This window comes from Schistocerca gregaria, chromosome 3 (genome assembly GCF_023897955.1).
Source record: "Schistocerca gregaria isolate iqSchGreg1 chromosome 3, iqSchGreg1.2, whole genome shotgun sequence".
Lineage (NCBI taxonomy): Eukaryota > Metazoa > Arthropoda > Insecta > Orthoptera > Acrididae > Schistocerca > Schistocerca gregaria.
Genome location: NC_064922.1, coordinates 357,020,315 through 357,043,865, shown reverse-complemented (window position 1 = coordinate 357,043,865; position 23,551 = coordinate 357,020,315). Strand labels below are relative to the sequence as shown.

General features: G+C 41.1%; 1 protein-coding gene across 2 annotated transcripts in view; it reads left to right on the top strand.

The window, feature by feature from the left end:
- The window catches only part of LOC126354595 (sialin-like), a 107,894-nt gene extending 86,124 nt beyond the window's left edge, over positions 1–21,770 (top strand). The window contains exons 9-11 of one of the 2 annotated variants that reach the window (XM_050004345.1): positions 1,138–1,258; positions 8,957–9,106; positions 20,657–21,770. In XM_050004345.1, coding sequence (XP_049860302.1) covers positions 1,138–1,258; positions 8,957–9,078 — 243 coding nt within the window. In that variant the 3' untranslated portion in view covers positions 9,079–9,106; positions 20,657–21,770. The remainder of the gene's footprint in view (positions 1–1,137; positions 1,259–8,956; positions 9,107–20,656) is intronic. The other variant, XM_050004346.1, reaches the window with a different exon arrangement.
- The last annotated feature ends 1,781 nt before the right edge of the window (positions 21,771–23,551 follow it).

Sequence of the window (23,551 nt, the reverse complement as noted above, 5' to 3'; positions counted from 1 at the left end):
GGTGTTATGTTACAGTCGTGCCATGTGCTGTGGCCGTCTTGTGGAGAAAGAGAAGGGTGGCCTAATCTGAGGGAATATTCACTTTAAATGTTAATTTTTTAATAATCACTCTTTATCTTCATGCGAAACGGCTGTCTTCCTGTGTGTTCATTTATATCCTCGGGGCTTGTTTAACGACAATTCCTAGGTTTGCAAGGGATAATTAACACGGCGACACTCAACACTCCTGGGCTTGTTTCAATTTGACTATCGGTATATCAGTTACTTGTAATGTTTTCTGCACATTTTTCTGTCATCATTTCCGATGTTCGTCGACGAAATATATTATGGTAAGAGGAGCTGAGACAGTCTGCTGTTAAAATGACAGTAAAAACATTATTTTGAAGAATTACGAAGATATATATGGAGTAGAGATTATTCCAAAATGTTCATTTTTTTGTATTTTCTCTTTTAACAGTATTGATTTGAAGCTGATAAAGAAATATGAGCCCTTGACATCTGTAATTTAGTTTAGGATTTAGTTCATAGGCTTCTGGGAACTGATGAATATTACCATTTCTTCAAAGACGTTCAGTTTTCAGCTCTTCTCTAAAGTATGCAGTACATCAAGCTCGCTAACTATTCCAGCACTGTTTTTGTTTCTCTGTAACTGATTTTTTAGCTTCATCAAACCTGAAAAAGTCGTTGTGTTTCTGAAAATGGTTTTTAAAATTGTATTCATTTATGTGTCAGAGTCAGCAGCACTAAGTATGAATTTCTGTGATCTGTTAAGAAATCTCTAAATAAAATTTGGTTAAGTGGTTTGAGGTGTGTAGAAGAATTATTAATGGCAATGTCTGTATCTGCTTGTGAAAAATTTTTTCAGATTTAAAATTCTTAGATTTCCATGACAACATGAAATACACGTCATGTTATGTGATGAGTGCACGTAGTGTAGTGTTGTGTTATACTCTAGTTACCAGTTAAATTTCAATGACATAACACTTTGCTGATTTATACATACTTGTATTTTCTGTGAGACGACCTCCAAATCAGAAACATGGAACTAAGGAAATAACTTCTTTCTGAAGTTTCCTGATCTCTTTGGGCCCCGTGTCCAGCGGCTTAAAATAAAACAGGTAAAATATCTGCCTGCAGCCAACGCGGACAGCTTGGAATAACGTCTTCTACCTGTCGGCTGCAGTGGCCACCGTGTCGTACTTAGTCTACGCAGTGTTCACCACTACTGATGAGCAGCCGTGGAACGTGCCACCCTCAGGTGAGTTATGAAAAGCGGAGAACGCTGTACATCCATCACATAGCACTTGGCGCGCTAAGAAAATATTGTTACGAATTTACAGCATAACTACCATTTAGCCATAACTCAATGTCTTACATTGCCGTACATGAAAGGAAACCAGTAAATTGTTGTAATGTCATACAAATCACTGTGATACTTGTAACCTGAAACACAAGGCCAAACTAAAGTCATGCCAGGTGTCTTTATTTTTATGTGATTACTTTGTTATGAACTTCATTAGATACACATGCAGATCAGAACTCCTTTTATTCTCATCTTCATACATCAACTGACAGCAAATACAGACAGTTGACACTCTTTCGAATAACTCACATTCTCAAATTACTCTGGTTGCCAACCTTTAAAAATGATATATAAAATATTGTGTTTTACCAACTCTTTAACATTTTCAACGCTAACTTAAGGTGCTGTGAGGTTATAACGCTGAAATCGCATACTTGTCATGTCAGAGTATGGTGGACATCGGTAGGAGGTCATGTTTTATTCTGTTGTACGTTTGAAAGGAACTGTTCGGTAGACCTTTTTGTAGTATATCAAGAACTCAACACGTAACTGATGGAAGTAACAAATGCCAGGGCCGGTTCGAGAACATGCTTCCACACAAACGACTTATCATTTGGTGTCGCTATATATTAAGAAATTAGAGACTTAATTTTTATCTACGTCATTGCTACTGGAGCCAAGCAACGCACCAATTTTTGTAAGGAGTCAAGCTTCTGTTTTATTATTTTTGTAGCTATGTCTTCGAACATTCCAGAGGTACTTCTCTGCCTCATAGAGTGTGACAAGTTCATAAGCTGTGCTGTACTTCTCTGCCTCATAGAGTGTGACAAGTTCATAAGCTGTGCTTCTTGTCCACTCAATTTCGGAAAGGAGCACATAAAAAGGCAACACGCAACACTTAAGGCAGAACAAAAACAAATATTAGCGCTGAGTAATAGCATTTACTGGTAGCAGGCCAGAAAGGCAGGAACAATGTTCTTTTGATCTGTAACGTCGCAGCCGTGAAACAGTGGTTTTGTGTTCCCAATATGTTGTGAATATCTGTAATCCAGTACCGACAGCGAATGATGTTGTGAACAGTTTTGCAGAACATATTTCAGACTCTAAGAGGGCTTAGAGTATTTTTCGATTTATATTCATTGTTAGGGAGACGAGTGCTATGAACCGTTTGACTACCGAACATCGGTTGCACCAGCAATGTAATATTAACCTTGGTCTTTCGGCAAGACAAAAACTGAAAGAAGGTTCCAGAGCGGGGATGAAATTCATATAGAGATTTCCGGTAACACGATCTTGCTGGGCTGCCAGGGGACTTGCAGTGTTGTTAGTTCTTCTGTCCTTCACCATCTCGTTTTATTAGTGAGTGATTTAAAGTTTGGGGGAAACCCTATTGCGTAACACCACGTATAATCGATCTTGCGCGGCAATGGACTATCTTTGACATTGACCATAGAGTATAAGTATCTATGGAGTGAGCATTCGGATGCACAGAACGAGAATTCAGTCTCCAACATCCCTTGCAGCTAAAGTCACGTCATTTTGGGACGGCATATTTTAGCCTGTAAACGCTTAGCAAATTTTCAGTCTTGTAAAAATGGCTCTGAGCAGTATGGGACTTAACATATATGGTCATCAGTCCCCTAGAACGTAGAACTACTTAAACCTAACTGACCTAAGGACATCACACAACACCCAGCCATCACGAGGCAGAGAAAATCCCTGACCCGCCGGGAATCGAACCCGGGAACCCGGACGTGGGAAGCGAGAATGCTACCGCACGACCACTAGATGCGGGCTTTCAGTCTTGTAACTTTGCTGCTACAGACAGATCATCTTCAGAAGTAACGTGAAACTTTGTACACACATTTTACAGACATCATAAGTCTGAGACCTGGATCTGAAGTTCGCTTAAAGACGTGAAAGGCAATAGTATTGAGCTTTTCGCCACAGCGCCATGGCTCAGAGTCCACTTTATTTACGATTTTTCAGTAATGGGATAAGAAGTGAAGGCAAACAGTATTTGTTACGTTTTATATGGACCGAATTTCTGTCCTAATTGATTACTATACAATGACACTGTAGACAATGCCGAAGCGTCACGGAAAAACAACGTATTAGTAACCATGAAATTGTTACAGTACATACGGTAAGCAATTTGCACCACTTACTTCTCTGTTATTATTTTCAGTTTTTCTTCATTTACCCTTCTGTTTTCATATACAAGTAATATATCTATAAAATTTCCTCGCCACGTCATCAGAAAAGAAAAAAAAAGATACTCTATTCACAAAAAAACACAAGATCAACGCTCGAATTTTGGAGAAATAATAGAGGTGGTAGCCAACAATTTTCTTTTCTTTTTTTGCGTTTTCTATTGTACTGATTCACATTCTCGAATCTGTTCTAATTACCTACGTTAGAATGGCACTGCTTAGGACTTTGGAAACTGTCTAATGCAGAAATACGTACACACACACACACACACACACACACACACACACAGGGTTTGAGAACTTGCATTAACTGGGGGAAATTAACCAGACTATCTCGTATACTTGCATATTAACATAGTATTAACATGTATACACTGACAAACAGTTTACTCAAACACCCTTACAAATTTATTTAGTTCTTGTCTCTTAAATACGTGCCCATAAAATCGCAGACATTGCCTCTACAATACTTTCTTTATAATACAGTGCCTCAGTATGACGTTTACATTTGTTGTACACACCTATGAGAAGCAACTTGTCCTCCTTTCACATACTTCTCCTTCCATCTGTAGGAACGTTAATACAATGCCATAGCTGTTAATAAAACTCAAACATATAGACATGACTATAACAAGACAAATAGGTCTAATATTCAAGTTTCGCTATCACCACAAACTGTAGCTTTGTCGTCCCAAACTCACGTGACGTGATAACACGTGCAGTAGGTTATACTCTATGGTGTTGACCATGTACGTAAAAAAAGGAGCTGACTGCGTGTATAGTTAGTACGTTCTCCGCGATTTACTATTGCAATTTAAACGAGCAGTAAAATAATATTCTTCCGCATCGTATCGTGTTGTCTGTTATCCGCACCATACTCCTCCGTAAGGATCTGCAAAGTCTTCCGTATTTGTTTTTCTTTCGTAATAAACAGAAGCCGGCAGCATCGCATCGCGTTTCTGATTGTAATTCAGCGCGTGCAATACACACAAGAATTAGCACTGTAAATACATTACTCGTATTGCTGCGGATTTGGCCGCATCCGTAATACTTCTTAGGGTAAATGATACCATACTTATTTTTGTTTAACACAAAATATAACCTGGTTTCACAGCACTGTGTTCTATAGACGTACGTATATTTGTTACTGCTTACAAATTCGTGTATGAATTGCTCGATTTAAATGCATTGTAAGTATATTGCTTTTATTCTGCTTTGTATCTGTTTACATCCATTTTCTGTACTTTCTTGGATTTAATGAAGGATTCCATATTAGGAGCTTTATTCAACAAAATTACATCTTCTCACTGAAAGAAGCTATAACTCTCTTTGAATGGTGCTGTTTCGTGCCAGTGAGTGTCCCGAATTTTGCAATGATTTACTGAGTATGGATGCAGATGTACAAGAGTATAAATATGCTTTGTAATCTTAGTGACTTGAGAATTCTTTCTTGCAAATGATAAAAGTGCTACAGTAGTTACGCAAATGTGTTAACATGTTATTAACAGCTACCACAAACAATACGTCTTACCATGAATTGATGAAACAGAATCATTCTCTCCGTCCTATGAACATTTCTGAGGACTGCATTAAATACGATAAAGTACGAAAAACGGTTGCGAACAGAAATAACGTAATGAGAGCAATACACTTATAACCCATCTAAATCTAGCATTTCACAGTTCTGTTCATAAGCAGTAACAAATGAGCAAGAGTCCGCTTGGTTAGTTGCTGAGTATGAAACCTCACAGCATCGCAGCCCTTCTATATACTGCCTACGTCTCGGGTTTCAAACTACTGCCGAACTTCCTTTGTGGAGAACGTTTGGAGGTGTGACAGTGGGTGACTCAATCAGAATAACCCACTTTAACATCCTACATAAAAATTGTGTGTGTGTGTGTGTGTGTGTGTGTGTGTGAGTGTGTGAAAGAGAGAGAGAGAGAGAGAGAGAGAGAGAGAGAGAGAGAGAGAGGAGGGGGGAGTGGGAAGGGGTGATAATGTATATAGGAAATAGTGTGCTTGCAAGACGAAAATTTGGAGAATGTATACTATAAACAATAGTGACGATTATAACACGTGCGGGATTAGCCGAGCAGTCTTGAGCGCTGCAGTCATGGACTGTGGGGCTGGTCCCGGAGGAGGTTCGAGTCCTCCCTCGGGCATGGGTGTGTGTGTGTGTATTTGTCCTTAGAATAATTTAGGTTAACCCTTAGTTTCCTGACATAAGAAAAAATTTACTTTTTAACATTTTCTTTGCAGAATCTATGCTATTGTGGCCTCAAATGACGGTAGGATTGTTTGTAAAATTTTATTTTATTTTTTACAACTTTTTTCACTCCTGGTACTCAGAAATACCGTCAGACGCCATGGACAGAATCACAACATGCCCAGAAAAATGCTCCAATTTTTATAACTTGTACTTTATTCCATATTAATATTAAATATGTTTACATTAGAAGATTAATTAACAAAAATATGATATTTCTGATTCATTTTTAAAATTGGCCTAAATTTACTCTCTATGTGTTTGTCTCTCCACATTCTGTGTGTCTGGTATTCACATTGAAGTGAAGGTGTAAACGGCAAAGAACACTCTGAGGCATCATTATCCGAACAAGTGGAGTTTGTTTTACAATCTGCCTTTTGCAAATTGCACGAAAAAGCTTTGTCAAAATTATTAACATTTTCGTCATCATCTTCGATGTCAGTATCCTCTGTAATATCAGAAGGAATGTGCTCATACAAAATTGCTTCAATCTCTGCATCACTCAAAGGTCGAAAGTAGCCACCAGTTTTACGATTTTCGTCCATCTGTGTGTGAAAAGGTGGACAGAACAACTAGCGAGAGGTAACGCACTGTTGCTACAATAAAGTGTTCGCGCAACCTGACGGTACTAATAAGTCCGCTTTATATTTTCCACTTTATCCCATTCACTTGTAACGTAATGCTTCAAACTATTATAAAAAAACAAAGAAGGTAAGTACTTACAATGGAAAAGTCAGCGGAAGTTTCAATAAATTGCGCACAAATTCAGGCAACACAATGGAAACAAGCACATACAATCTTCTGTTTTCACAGCAGCGCGTGAAAAACAATTTCAAGCTCTGACAGCCAGAGAGGTCTATGTATTGCATAATAACATCTATGAAACAGTAGATCAGAGTTACTGTTACGTACCGACAGGCTCTCAGATCACGAAACTGCACCACGAGAAAATAATGAGAGTCAAAACTTACTGGTACTTTTAAGTACCATCAGGCAACAAAGGGTTAAGTCGTGTGTAAGCTCAGGGACTGATGACCTTAGCAGTTAAATCCCATAAGATTTCACACACATTTGAACATTTGATTATATGACCGACAAATCAAAGCCAAGTAAATACGCAAGCAATACACTTTTAACAAATATTTATACATTTCCTATGGAAAGTAAATGCTTCCCAGTAGTTAAATAGTTGTGCTTTATAATATTCAGAAATTATTGGACACACGAAGTATGAATAAAGATCACTGTGGAAATTTGGAAATTTGCGGTAAGGTCTGCTGAGGTCATCGGTCCCTAAGCTTGCGCACTGTTTAAACTAAAGTAAACTAACTTACGCTAAGGACAACAAACACACCCATTCCCGAGGGAGGACTCGCACCTCCGACAGGGGGAGCCGCACGGCCCGTAACAAGACGCCTCAGACCTCGCGCCTACCCCACGCGGCGGTCACCATGAATTATAGTGTCATTAATGATCTTCTTGAAAGAGTGGTTTTCGAAACTACAAAACAGTCCCTTACCGTACTTTAAGCAAAAATATTCTTGTCACAAATTAAATGTGTCGGGTCAACTCCGATGCCATTGTTTTATTACTAAACTCCATGGAATCGGATGTCAGAAGTGATTCTTTTGACTATGAAATCTTTCTCTTACCTTTCTCAGACAGCATAAAGACATTGAGAGTAAAAAAAGAGAATATAATTGAGAAATTCGAATGACGTTATAAGTTGTTAAAAAGTTCTGCAGATTCACTGTTGTGCTAATCAACACATTTTATAAATAAGGATTATGGTTTGTTTGGTCGTCCAGGTAGTTTGAAGTTGCTGTTGTGGTCTTCAGTCCTGAGACTGTTTTGATGCAGCTCTCCATGCTACTCTATCCTGTGCAAACTTCTTCATCTCCCAGTACGTACTGCAACCTACATCCTTATGAATCTGTTTAGTGTATTCATCTCTTGGTCTCCCTCTATGATTTTCACCCTCCACGCTGCCCTCCAGTACTAAATTTGTGGTCTCTTGATGCCTCAGAACATGTCCTACCAACCGATCCCTTCTTCTGGTCAAGCTATGCCACAAACTTCTCTTCTCCCCAATCCTATTCAATACCACCTCATTAGTTATGTGATCTACCCGTCTAATCTTCAGCATTCTTCTGTAGCACCACTATTCTCTTTTTGTCCAAACTAGTTATCGTCCATGTTTCACTTCCATACATGGCTACGCTCCATACAAATACTTTCAGAAACGACTTCCTGACACTTAAATCTATACTCGATGTTAACAAATTTCTCTTCTTCAGAAACGCTTTCCTTGCCATTGTCAGGCTACATTTTCTATCCTCTCTACTTCGACCATCATCCGTTATTTTGCTCCCCAAATAGCAAAACTCCTTTACTATTTTAAGTGTCTCATTTCCTAAGCTAATTCCCTCAGCATCACCTGACTTAATTCGACTACATTCCATTATCCTCGTTTTGCTTTTGTTGATGTCCATCTTATACCCTCCTTTCAAGACACTGTCCATTCCGTTCAACTGTTCTTGCATGTCCTTTGCTGTCTCTGACAGAATTACGTCATCGGCACCTCAAAGTTTTTATTTCTTCTCCGTGAATTTTAATACCTTCTCCGAATTTTTCTTTTGTTTCCTTTACTGCTTGCTCAATACACAGATTGAATAACATCGGGGAGAGGCTACAACCCTGTCTCACTCCCTTCCCAACCACTGCTTTCCTTTCATGCCCCTCGTCTCTTATAACTGCCATCTGATTTCTGGACAAATTGTAAATAGCCTTTCGCTCCATGTATTAATTTGAAAGAGAGTATTCCAATCAACATTGTCAAAAGCTTTCTCTAAGTCTACAAATGCTAGAAACGTAGGTTTTCCTTTCCTTAATCTAGCTTCTAAGATAAGTCGTGGGGTCAGTATTGCCTCTACGGTAGTTTGATAACAATCCTGATTTATCTAAAATAATTAATTTCTTGTTTTACCACTCTTGGCACATTACCTGTGCTATTACCGATTTTTCTGAAAGTTGAAGTTCACGTGATATACTGCACTATACATCATCATTGCAAGTTCTACGTTGTCACTGTCAGCAATACATATCAGCAATAGATACCTACTAAACTTTAAGAAACGTATTCATTATACTTCCTCTATTCTCTCTTCGTTTCAGAAAGAGCACAGAAAGCAGACACCAAGGAAGGCATCGAGAATACAGCATTTGACGAAGGCATAACACAGATTGCTGATGGAGATACGACGCAGCAAGCTCATCTGAAAGCCATCGTTCCTTAGGCTCCGTTCAATGGATACAAATTCTATGGTACAGAGATTCACATAACAAGCTAATTTAGTTTCCTAACGTAAGCCGTTATCATTTCTTTATGTCATTTCTTACATTCCTATTGCTATTTCTCGAGCTACTAACTAATCGTTGTATACATGGAAGAACCCTGGAGATACTAGAAGGTATCAGATAGATTATATAATGGTAAGACAGAGATTTCGGAACCAGGTTTTAAGTTGTAAGACATTTCCAGGGGCAGATATGGACTCTGACCACAATCTATTGGTTATGACCTGTAGATTAAAACTGAAGAAACTGCAAAAATGTGGGAAATTAAGGAGATGGGACCTGGATACACTGAAAGAACCAGAGGTTGTACAGAGTTTCAGGGAGAGCATAAGGGAACAATTGACAGGAATAGGGGAAAGAAATACAGTAGAAGAAGAATGGGCAGCTCTTAGGGATGAAGTAGTGAAGGCAGCAGAGGATAAAGTAGGTAAAAAGACGAGGGCTGCTAGAAATCCTTGGGTAACAGAAGAAATATTGAATTTAATTGATGAAAGGAGAAAATATAAAAATGCAGTAAATGAAGCAGGCAAAAAGGAATACAAACGTCTCAAAAATGAGATCGACAGGAAGTGCAAAATGGCTAAGCAGGGATGTCTAGAGGACAAATGTAAGGATGTAGAAGCTTATCTCACTAGGGGTAAGATAGATACTGCCTACAGGAAAATTAAAGAGACCTTTGGAGAGAAGAGAACCACGTGTATGAATATCAAGAGCTCAGATGGCAACACAGTTCTAAGCAAAGAAGGGAAGGCAGAAAGTTGGAAGGAGTATATAGAAGGTTTATACAAGGGCGATGTACTTGAGGACAATATTATGGAAATGGAAGAGGATGTAGATGAAGACGAAATGCGAGATACGATACTGCGTGAAGAGTTTGACAGAGCACTGAAAGACCTGAGTCGAAACAAGGCCCCCGAAGTAGACAACATTCCATTAGAACTACTGACGTGCTTGGGAGAGCCAGTCATGACAAAACTCTACCAGCTGGTGAGCAATATGTATGAGACAGGCGAAATACCCTCAGACTTCAAGAGGAATATAATAATTCCAATCCCAAAGAAAGCAGGTGCTGACAGATGTGAAAATTACCGAACTATCAGTTTAATAAGTCACAGCTGCAAAATACTAACGCGAATTCTTTACAGACGAATGGAAAAACTGGTAGATGCGGACCTCGGGGAGGATCAGTTGGGATTCCGTAGAAATGTTGGAACACGTGAGGCAATACTGACCTTACGACTTATCTTAGAAGAAAGATTAAGAAAAGGCAAACCTACGTTTCTAGCATTTGTAGACTTAGAGAAAGCTTTTGACAATGTTGACTGGAATACTCTTTTTCAAATTCTAAAGGTGGCAGGGGCAAAATACAGGGAGCGAAAGGCTATTTACAATTTGTACAGAAACCAGGTGGCGGTCATAAGAGTCGAGGGGCATGAAAGGGAAGCAGTGGTTGGGAAAGGAGTGAGACAGGGTTGTAGCCTGAGACAGCAAAGGACTTGGAAGAGCAGTTGAACGGAATGGACAGTGTCTTGAAAGGAGGATATAAGATGAACATCAACAAAAGCAAAACGAGGATAATGGAATGTAGTTAAATTAAATCGGGTGATGCTGAGGGAATTAGATTAGGAAATGAGACACTTAAAGTAGTAAAGGAGTTTTGCTATTTAGGAAGTAAAATAACTGACGATGGTCGAAGTAGAGAGGATATTAAATGTAGACTGGCAATGGCAAGGAAAAGCGTTTCTGAAGAAGAGAAATTTGTTAACATCGAATATAGATTTATGTATCAGGAAGTCGTTTCTGAAAGTATTTGTTTGGAGTGTAGCCATGTATGGAAGTGAAACATGGACGATAACTAGTTTGGACAAGAAGAGAATAGAAGCTTTCGAAATGTGGTGCTACAGAAGATTACTGAAGATAAGGTGAATAGATCACGTAACTGATGAGGAGGTATTGAATAGGATTGGGGAGAAGAGAAGTTTGTGGCACAACTTGACTAGAAGAAGGGATTGGTTGGTAGGACATCTTCTGAGGCATCAAGGGATCACAAATTTAGCATTGGAGGGCAGCGTGGAGGGTAAAAATCGTAGAGGGAGGCCGAGAGATGAGTACACTAAGCAGATTCAGAAGGATGTAGGTTGCAGTAGGTACTGGGAGATGAAGAAGCTTGCACAGGATAGAGTAGCATGGAGAGCTGCATCAAACCAGTCTCAGGACTGAAGACAACAACAACAAACTAACTAATTTCTCGGGACAGTTACAGTGACTCTTGCTCGTGCCAATCTGTGTAAAAACCATGTCCAGCCACGTTATTTGTAAACAGCTAAGCCCGTTTGTAAATTCTGCTTCAGAAGCAGATATTCAGTACTAGTAATTCATGGTGCTATTTGTGTATATCTACACTGGATCACAAGCTCATCTGCCGAGACACTAGAAGTCGTAGTAGACGATACTACGTAGCTATTGATCAATTTAAATGTTAAGCGTTTCACCCAGATTAGATTAGATTAGTACTTGTTCCATAGATCATGAATACGACACTTCGTAATGATGTGGAACGTGTCAGGTGCTGTCTAACCCAGTCTTTCTCAGCCTGGGCGTTGGCTCTCTCTCGTTGTCTTTGCTAGAATCTGCGATGGAACGAAAAGGCGAGCACTGTGCGTTCCGTGTTTACTTTACTGTAGTTATTAAAAGTCAAAATGGTACGTGAATATGATTTCCCATATCCATATAAAAGATAAAAACCATACCTAGGTTTCTGATTGGTTTAAGAATGAGACCAGAATAGGCTAAGAAACACATATAAGTACGAAAAGCCGTTACGTCTATCTAGGAGTCATCAAGCTGGGAGTTGGAGCTCTGACTAGACATTCCTCAAAACGATTCGGCACAGACTATACATTATTATTTATTATTCTATGTACCACTTACCTCTTAATTATTTAGGTGATTAAAGTACTTCTTTAATTTCTTTCACAATGATTGACAATTTGTTAAAAATGTCAAATTTTACAAAAACGAATTCGTCATATGAAATCCACGATTTTGTGTTAAAAAATTAAATTTTGAGAGATTTCAGTCAAATAATTAGAAGTTCTTCTGAACAGAAGAAAATTTGATACTCTACTATGAAGTTGTTGTGTGTAGTAACTGTCCTGTTTCTCCAGCAATGATTCCACTAGTATTTCGAACACAGCAGAAACTCTGCATGAGGTAGACTTCGAATGCGCTGTCCATCTTTCCAGGAGAGAAATGTTAAGAACCACTGGTCAAGTTTGTCGCTTAGTTTTTCGATCGTCGTGCGATACTGACGCTCTACAACGTTACATCGCTCTACAGCTACGTCTGTACCCCGCAAGCGACCTCACTGTTTGTTGTGGAAGATTCTTCTGGTACCGCGAGCAATTCTCCCATCTCCTGCTCGTTTGGTGAACCGTGCTGGAGATTACATTATCTAGTCAACAGTGTCTGGACATCAATTAGTGGACATTAATACCGAGTGTGTTCACCTTTCTGCTGCGGACGCTTTGAATGAAGTGTCTGAATGTTTGTTCGGGAATGGGAGCCTATTCATCCTCAAAAGCTGAGACTAGACAAGGTCTGGAGCGACTTCGACGTTGTAACTCATGCCCAAGATGTGATTCTCGAGTTTCTCCCGGCGTATTTGATAATCAAAATATCCACGGGTGTACTGCCGGTCTATAGTTGTGACGACCACGGCGGACAGAGCCATCACACCGACGTCATCTCAGACGCCGTCGCAATCTGTTCCACCGCGCTACCGTGGCGCGGGGCGCGGACGGCGGAGGGAGCACGCCGCGGGCGGAGGGTATTTAAATCGGCCGCCGCCGCGACCGAACCCAGTTCCCCCTGAGCAGCCATAGCGTACGGATCTCCGTGCCGGTGCGTTCACAGGCGCTCAGTCCGTCAGTTCACCTGATGATGGCGACATGTTTGATCGCCGAAATATTGTGCCCGTTGGACACTATAGACCGGCAGTACACCCGTGGATATTTTGATCATGCCAAAGATGTTCACTTAGGGCGAGGTCAGGAATATGGGCAGGGCAGTAAACTTTAGGTATGGTTTTCTCCACAAAACAATGGCTTCACAGATGCTGCTTGATGAGAGGGTGTATCATCATGTTGATAGAACATCATTTACGAACTATACAGTACGCAGTACACAATGTCGTAAATGGTATGCATATTCGTTTACAATTTGCGACTGTTAAGAGCAGTGAGTGGACCACCCTATCTATGAAAAATCCCCTCTACCGTAGCACCATCTCTTCCATACTTCACTCTTGACACTACACAAGATGGGAAGGTGACTTTCGCCACGCGTTCACCCAACCCAGACCCATCCATCGGATTGCCACAGTGTACGGTCTGACGCATTGCTTCAAATCACTTGTTTCGAATCATCCGCTGTCCAATGGCGCCTTTCTTTCCACCAGCTCAAGCGTCGCTTAGCACAGACTACAGAAATATGCCTCTTATGAGGAGCTGGTCGACCACTGTACCAAATTCTTTTTAACTCCTTATTCATTGTGATTGTGCTAACTGGACTGCTAGTAACATTTGGGAACCCACACGTGATATCTTCCTCTGATTTCATGCTATTTTTGACAACCGTCCTCAGCAATGCTCGATGGTTCTGTCCGTTTGTACATCGGTCTGCCTAGTGTTGGTTGTTTCTTTGCGTTTCCACTTAACAGTCACATACTAACAGTCGGTTACGGCGGCTGCAGAAGAATTGAATTGTCGTCGACGAATTTGTTACTCAGGTGACACCGAATGATTAGTTCAAGTTCGAAAAGTTGGCAGAAAATCCTAAGAAATTTTGGTCCTATGTCAAAGCGGTAGGTGGATCAAAACAAAATGTCCAGACACTCTGTGACCAAAATGGTACTGAAACAGAGGATGACAGACTAAAGGCCGAAATACTAAATGTCTTCTTCCAAAGCTGTTTCACAGACGAAGACTGCACCGTAGTTCCTTCTCTAGATTGTCGCACAGTTGACAAAATGGTAGATATCGAAATAGACGACAGAGGGATAGAGAAACAATTAAAATCGCTCAAGAGAGGGAAGGCCGCTGGTCCTGATGGGATACCAGTTCGATTTTACACAGAGTGCGCGAAGGAACAACTTGCCCCCCCCCCCCCCCCTTCTTGCAGCGGTGTACCGTAGGTCTCTAGAAGAGCGAAGCGTTCCAAAGGATTGGAAAAGGGCACAGGTCATCCCCGTTTTCAAGAAGGAACGTCGAACAGATGTGCGGAACTATAGACCGATATCTCTAACGTCGATCAGTTGTAGAATTTTGGAACACGTATTATGTTCGAGTATAATGTCTTTTCTGGAGCCTAGAAATCTACTCTGTAGGAATTAGCATGGGTTTCGAAAAAGACGGTCGTGTGAAACCCAGCTCGCGCTATTCGTCCACATGACTCAGAGGGTCATAGACACGGGTTCACAGGTAGATGCCGTGTTTCTTGACTTCCGCAAGGCGTTTGATACAGTTCCCCACAGTCGTTTAATAAACAAAGTAAGAGCATACGGACTATCAAGCCAATTGTGTGATTGCATTGAGGAGTTCCTAGTTAACAGAACGCAGCATGTCATTCTCAATGGAGAGAAGTCTTCCGAAGTAAGAGTGATTTCAGGTGTGCCGCAGGGGAGTGTCATAGGACCGTTGCTATTCACAATATACATAAATGACCTGGTGGATGACATCGGAAGTTCACTGAGGCTTTTTGCAGATGATGCTGTGGTGTATCGAGAGGTTGCGACAGTGGAAAATTGTCCTGAAATGCAGGAGGATCTGCAGCGAATCGACGCATGGAGCACGGAATGGCAATTGAATCTCAATGTAGACAAGTGTAATGTGCTGCGAATACATAGAAAGATAGGTCCCTTATCATTTAGCTACAAAATAGCAGGTCAGCAACTGGAAGAAGTTAATTCCATAAATTATCTGGGAGTACGCATGAGGAGTGAATTAAAATGGAATGATCGTATTAAGTTGGTCGTCGGTAAAGCAGATGCCAGACTGAGATTCATTGGAAGAATCCTAAGGAAATGCAATCCGAAAACAAAGGAAGTAGGTTACAGTACGCTTGTTCGCCCACTGCTTGAATACTGCTCAGCAGTGTGGGATAAGCACCAGATAGGGTTGATAGAAGAGATAGAGAAGATCCAACGGAGAGCAGCGCGCTTCGTTACAGGATCATTTAGTAATCGCGAAAGCGTTACAAAGAAGATAGATAAACTCCAGTGGAAGACTCTGCAGGAGAGACACTCAGTAGCTCGGTACGGGCTTTTGTTAAAGTTTCGAGAACATACCTTCACCGAAGTATATTGCTCCCTCCTACGCATATCTCGCGAAGAAACCATGAGGCTAAAATCAGAGAGATTAGAGCCCACACAGAAGCATACCGACAATCCTTCTTTCCACGAACAATACGGGACTGGAATAGAAGGGAGAACCGATAGAGGTACTAAGGGTACCCTCCGCCACACACCGTCAGGTGGCTTGCGGAGTATGGATGTAGATGTAGATATAGAAATCACTGATCTCTCCTGATCGACCCATTCTGCTGTTACTGCGTCCCTACTAACAACACAATGCACCCCACCTCTTTTTATACTAGCACGTCTGCCTCTCTTGATATCTACTGGTCAATTCCGTCTTTTCGCGGTATATTCTGATCAGCTAGTACATCGATTGTCGGTAAGTCTCCATATGAACCCTAATTTGTGTTATTTGCTCGTAGTGATCGGTTCGATAAATGTGTGTGGGAGGAAATAACATGCTGCTTGTCCGTTTGGCACTCATCTCTTGCACTGTCTTCTACTGGCGTTGGAACTTAATAAAAAAAAATGGTTCAAATGGCTCTGATCACTATGGGACTTAACTTCTAAGGTCATCAGTCGCCTAGAACTTAGAACTACTTAAACCTAACTAACCTAAGGACATCACACACATCCAGGCCCGAGGCAGGATTCGAACCTGCGACCTTAGCGATCCCGCGGTTCCAGACTGTAGCGCCTAGAACCGCTCGGCCTCTCCGGCCGGCGAAGTTAATCCCCGCAACGCTCTTTGCAAAGCGAACACGTGACAAAATGGATCTTCTTTATCTCCACTGACAGCCATCCTAGACTGGTGAACAGTACTAAAGAGCCCGCCGGAGTGGCCGAGCGGTTCTAGGCGCTACAGTCTGGAACCGCGCGACCGCTAAGGTTGCAGGTTCCAATCCTGCCTCGGGCATGGATGTGTGTGATGTCCTTAGGTTAGTTAGGTTTAAGTAGTTCTAAGTTCTACGGGACTGATGACCTCAGACGTTAAGTCCCCTAGTGCTCACAGCCATTTGAGTTCTAAAGAACGGATAGGAAGGTTGTTTTGTGCGTCACTTCATTGTCGGTTGAATTACATTTCCTTGTGATTCCTACAATGAATCTCAGCCTAGCATGTGCGTTTCTTACTAGTTTTATGTGCCCGTTTGCCATTAGGTCGTTCTGAGAAGCTACTCCCAACTATTATGAGGTTCTTAATGTTTTTCTTGAGCTATCACTATTAGTGAAAGCGAAAATTAGTGGCTGATTCGTACTACTTAGGCTCAATATGTGAAGTGTATTTATTTTGAGAGTGCTGTGCCAGTCCCTGCACCAATCATTGGTTCTCTAATGGTCTTCCAGAATTTCGTAACCATTTTATAACGTCGCGTCTTTACTACACGCTATAGCGCCATCCATGAACAGTCAAACGGAGATTCCACCGTTATCCCTCAGGTCGTTTACATATATTGTGGACAGGAAAGATCGTTTAACACTCTTTTGGGATATTCCAATAGTTATTTTTACATCTGACAATTTCGCTCCATTCTGCCATCAGAAAGTACTGAATCCAGTCACAGAGGTGGTCCGATGTTTGGAATGCTTGCATTGTATTCACTAATCGACAGTATCGATCTATTTCAAAAGCCTTTTGGTAATGAAAGAACTCATCATCAACTCGCGCACCGTTATATGCGACCATCTGGATCTCATGCACGAACAGAAAAAGCTGATAATGATAGAAGCTGAGGAAATGAATCAAAATTTATGCCCGGACAGGACTTCAACCCAGATCTCCTGCTTACCAGGTAGACATACTAAACTTTGCATCAACATAGTACTATGTGTAACGTAGCTACAGGGACTACCCTCATCCAGTGATCGTTCTAACTTCAGTTCCTGTCAGTCATACGTCTATGGTGGTGTCATGGTTACTACATCTGCAAGGTAAGATGGCGAGCTGGGTTCAAGTCCCGGCCCTAACAGAAATCTTATATCGCTTCTTCAGCTGTATTGTTGTTGTGGTCTTCAGTCCTGAGACTAGTCTGATACAGCTCTCCATGCAACTCTATTCTGTGTGAGCTGCTTCATCTCCCAGTACTTACTGCAACCTACATCCTTATGAATCTGCTTAGTGTATTCATCTCTTGGTCTCCGTCTACGATTTTTACCTTCCACGCTGCCCTCCAATACTCAATTGGTGATCCCTTGATGCCTCAGAATATGTCCTACCAACCAATCCCATGTTCTGGTCAAGTTGTGCCACAAACTCCTCTTCTCCCCAATTCTATCCAGTATCTCCTCATTAGTTATGTGATCTACCCGTCTAATCTTCAGAATTTTTCTGTAGCACCACATTTCGAAAGCTGCTATTCTCTTCTTGTCCAAACTAGTTATCGTCCATGTTTCACTTCCATACATGGCTACGCTCCATACAAATACTTTCAGAAACGACTTCCTGACACTTAAATCTATACTCGATGTTAACAACTTTCTCTTCTTCTGAAACGCTTTACTTGTCATTGTCAGGCTACATTTTCTATCCTCTCTACTTCGACAATCATCAGTTATTTTGCTCCCCAAATAGCAAAACTCCTTTACTATTTTAAGCGTCTCATTTCCTAATCTAATTCCCTCAGCATCACCCGACTTAATTCGACTACATTCCATTATCCTCGTTTTGATTTTGTTGCTATCTTATAACCTCCTTTCAAGACACTGTCCATTCCGTTCAACTGCTCTTCCAAGTCCTTTGCTGTCTCTGACAGAATTACAATGTCCTCGGCGAAACTCAGAGTTTTTATTTCTTTTCCATGGACTTTAATACCTTTTCCGAATTTTTCTTTTTTTTCCTTTACTGCTTGCTCAAAATACAGATTGAATAACGTCGGGGAGGGGCTACAACCCTGCCTCACTCCCTTCCCAACCACTGCTTCTCTTTCATGCCCCTCGACTCTTATAACTGCCATCTGGTTTCTGTACAAATTGTAAATAGCCTTTCGCTCCCTGTATTTTACCCCTGCCACCTTTAGAAATAGAAAGAGAGTATTTTAGTCAACATTGTCAAAAGCTTTCTCTAAGTCTACAAATGCTAGGAATGTAGGTTTGACTTTCCTTAATCTTTCTTCTAAGGTCAGTCGTAATGTCAGTATTGCCTCACGTGTTCCAGTATTTCTACGGAATCCAAATTGATCTCCCCGAGGTCGGGTTCTATCAGTTTTTCCATTCGTCTGTAAATAATTCACGTTATTATTCTGCAGCTGTGACTTATTAAACTGATAGTTCAGTAATTTTCACATCTGTCAACACCTGCATGCTTTGGGATTGGAATTATTATATTCTTCTTGAAGTCTGAGGGTATTTCGCCTGTCTCATACATCTTGCTCACCAGGTGGTAGAGTTATGTCAGGACTGGCTCTCCCAAGGCTGTCAGTAGTCTAATGGAATGTTGTCTACTCCCAGGGCATTGTTTCGACTCAGGTCTTTCAGTGCTCTGTCAAATTTTTCATGCAGTATCGTATCTCCCATTTCATCTTCATCCTCTTCCATTTCCGTAATATTGTCCTCAAGTATATCGCCCTTGTATAGACCCTCTATATACTCCTTCCACCTTTCTGATTCCCTTCTTTGCTTAGAACTGGGTTTCCATCTGAGCTCTTGATATTCATACAAGTGGTTCTCTTCTCTCCAAAGGTCTCTTTAATTTTCCTGTAGGCAGTATCTATCTTACCCCTAGTGAGATAAGACTCTACATCCTTACATTTGTCCTCTAGCCATCCTTGCTTAGCCATTTTGCACATCCTGTCGATCTCATTTTTGAGACGTTTGTATTCCTTTTTGCCTGCTTCATTTACTGCATTTTTATATTTTCTCCTTTCATCAATTAAATTCAAATATTTCTTGGTTACCCAAGGATTTCTACTACCCCTCATCCTTTTACCTACTTTATCCTCTTCTGCCTTCACTACTCCATCCCTCAAAGCTACCCATTCTTTTTCTACTGTATTTCTTTCCCCCATTCTTGTGAATTGTTCCCTTATGCTCTCCCTGAAACTCTGTACAACCTCTGGTTTAGTCAGTTTATCCAGGTCCCATCTCCTTAAATTCCCACCTTTTTGCAGTTTCTTCAGTTTTATACAGTTCATAAGCAATAGATTAACTGTTATTAATATCGAGGATAAAATTGATACTCATATTTCTCGAGGAATGTGTAATTCCATCAATCAAATCATCGCCTACATCTGAGGTAAAGGCAGGATTTCCCCGTTATGTGGTGATTAGGGTGACATTCCAGCAACACTGATGATTTAAGAAGAGGAAAATAGGCTGAAGGCATTAACTGAAGTTTTTGTTATCCTTGCAGGGCTAGATGTTATAATGGACTGGTGGTGTAATGGGTAGCACGCGTGCCAAGTAAGGAGAAGAGCTGCGTTCAATTCCTAGTAATAGCACAAATTTTAATTCATTTCTTCAGTTTCTACCGTTATCGAAGATAAAGTTGAGACTCATACGTCCCAAGAAAAATGTAATTCCATCAGATCAACAGAAAAAGCGATGTTTCAAAGCAAATATATTCACGAATTCATTGGAATTTAGGATTTCCAAAATGTTCATAACGTGAACATAAAATGGTTTCCATAATTCTGTAACCGATCTGGACCAGCGGGGAGAGCTGTTCTAACTCTGGCAGTAGTAAATATTTTCATCGTCAGTATGTGGCTGGTAGAGGAACGCAAAGTCATGTTTTACAGCACATTATCAACAGATTGCGAAGCACTGTCGGTTTGTAACAAAAATGTGTGAACCGATCGAGTAATGACTTGTGACACTGTCTATGATGATCGGTCAGAGGATGAAGACTTTAAACTCTGCGACCCCTTTGGTGATATTAAATGGGAGTAAATTATGGAGCCACATTCCTCTTTTCTGTCACAACATGTACATATCTCCAGTAAAGAGTTACACTCATGACTCAACATTCATGCTCCGTCAGAACACGGAAAATTTCCCAATTAGATAATAATGTCTAGGTATCGGTGTGTCACAGACAAATATGCCCTCTATTTTTAAATTTTTTTGGATCATTGTTAATCTATTCTAACGGTTTTGACGGCCTGTGCGCTTCTACACTGAATATCAACGTTGCACATACACTTAAATACCTATGCTCTTCGTTGCAGTACCAACGTGGTCGACGCAGCTGTGCAGCATCGTCGTTGCGACAGACATCACGAACTCCGTCATTGATGGAGAGAAAGACAGTGAAAGCAGCTGTTTCATGCCCACAGCACCACGCAAACCGAAGATTCCTTCCTGCGGCCTTACACAATCATCGTGACCAGAACCCCAGAAGTTACCAACTATTGAAGCAGCCATACGCACGGAGCTCGGCCTCGGCAGAACCATCAGAATGACTGGAAAGATACTGCTAACAATATTTTTCAGTGGCTGCGTGACAAATTATGGTCAAAGTATCAGCAACAGCACAAATTTATTTATTCACAAATTTAAATCTAAATTTAATTTCAAATACATTGTTTCTACCTTTATTAAAAGAATTTTTGTCTTTTTTTAAGTTTCTGCTACTTAATTGCCTCATTAATTTATCTTGGTGTTCTTACTTGAAGTCTTTCTTCACTGAAAGTAATATTCGTCAGACAGTTTGCTATACAAAGAGCCGACCTATACATAACAAAAATATGCATTAATGATTAACTGTCGTTTAAATACTATCAACTATTTGTGCGTACTCATGCTAAATGTAACATCATGAAGTTGACAAGAGTATTTTTACTTTGGAAAACTAAGATGGTTTCTCAGTTATATTAAATAGCTGCATTTAAATCTTATCACGAACTTAGTATCTTCATAATCACACTGTACAAATGGTTCAAATGCCTCTGAGCACTATGGGACTTAACAGCTAAGATCATCAGTCCCCTAGAACTTAGAACTACTTAAACCTAACTAACCTAAGGACATCACATACGCCCATGGCCGAGGCAGGATTCGAACCTGCGAGCGCAGCGGTCGCGCGGTTCCAGACTGAAGCGCCTAGAACCGCTCGGCCACTCACGCCGGCAATCACACTGTTATTCATCACAAGTAACAGTTAAGTTGAATATTGCTATTTGTCGTGCGGTGTTCAGGAATTTTCATCCCTAAATCTAAATGAGTTAATCTGTAGTAGATGTGTTTTTAATTTATTTACAAGGGTGTGCTGAAAAGTAATGCCTCCGAATGGTTTATGTGTAAACTCTTAACACTTTTTAAATAAAACATATAATATTAACATTCTATGTCTTTATTCCCCCTGTCTACATTTTTATTTCTTAACATAGTCACTCTGGCGGTGGACAAATTCCTTCCAAAGGGGGATCAGTTTGTTGGTACCGTCACTAGAATGTTTGAGTTTGTTGACAGAGCCATCTGATCTCTGCTTGCACCGTCTCAACACTATCAAAGTGAGGTCTTCGAAGGTGTTCTTTAAATTTTGGAAAGAGATAAAAATTGGATGAGGCCACGTTGGTTCTTTATGGAGGATGATCGATGACACTGAACCCAAGGCATCGAATTGTTGCAAATGTTGCAGCGCTCATATGTGGCCTGCCATTGTCATAGTGATGGAGAGAGTGCTTCATGTGTGGGCAAACTCTTCGAATTCTAAGTTCGAGTACAGCACGCTATTTGTCTCTCGCCGACATAGTTACACATCACCATGTTATGTGCCGCTTTTCTCAGTTCTCTACCGGATGAGGGCTACAAATATGGAGACATGAAAAACAAGCGTATAGAAAGTTAATAACCCTTGTTTTGTTTAAAAAGCCTATAAGGGTTTTCAGATTATAAATTCAGAGGCACTACTTTTCAGGACACCCTACTATTTCATATTTGTATACACTACTGGCCATTAAAATTGCTACACCAGGAAGAAATGCAGATGATAAACGGGTATTCATTGGACAAATTTATTATACTAGAACTGACATATGATTACATTTTCACGCAGTTTGGGTGCAGAGATCCTGAGAAGTCAGTACCCGTAATAACTTCCTTGATACGCCTGGGCATTGAGTCAAACAGAGCTTGGATGGCGTGTACAGGTACAGCAGCCCATGCAACTTCAACTCCATACCACAGTTCATCAAGAGTACTGGCGTATTGTGACGAGCCAGTTACTCGGCCACCATTGACCAGACGTTTTCAATTGGTGAGAGATCTGGAGAATGTGCTGAGCAGGGCAGCAGTCGAACATTTTCTGTATCCAGAAAGGCCCGCACAGGACCTGCAACATGCGGCCGTGCATTATCCTGCTGAAATGCAGGGTTTCACAGGGATCGAGTGAAGGGTAGAGCCACTGGTCGTAACACATCTGAAATGTAACGTCCGCTGTTCAAACTGCCGTTAACGCGAACAAGAGGTGACCGAGACGTGTAACCAATGGCACCCCATACCATCACGCCGGGTGATACGCCAGTATGGCGATGACGAATACACGCTTCCAATGTACGTTCACCGCGATGTCGCCAAACACGGATGCGACCATCATGATGCCGTAAACAGAACCTGGATTCATGCGAAAAATGGCGTTTTGCCATTCGTGCACCCAGGTTCGTCGTTGAGTACACCATCGCAGGCGCTCCTGTCTGTGATGCAGCGTCAAGGTTAACCGCAGCCATGGTCTCCGAGATGACAGTCCATGCTGCTACAAACGTCGTCGAACTGTTCGTGCAGATGGTTGTTGCCTTGCAAACGTCGCCATCTGTTGACTCACGTCTCGATGTCGCTGCACGATCAGTTACAGCCATGCGAATGAGATGCCAGTCATCTCGACTGCTAGTCATACGAGGCCGTTGGGATCCAGCACGGCGTTCCGTATTACCACCCTGAATCCATCGATTCGATATTCTGCTAACAATCATTGTATCTCAACCAACGCGAGCAGCAATGTCGCGATACGATAAACTGCAATCACGATAGGCTACAATCCTACTTTTATCAATGTCGGAAACGTGATGGTACGCATTCCTCCTCCTTACACGAGGCATCACAACAACGTTTCACCAGGCAACACC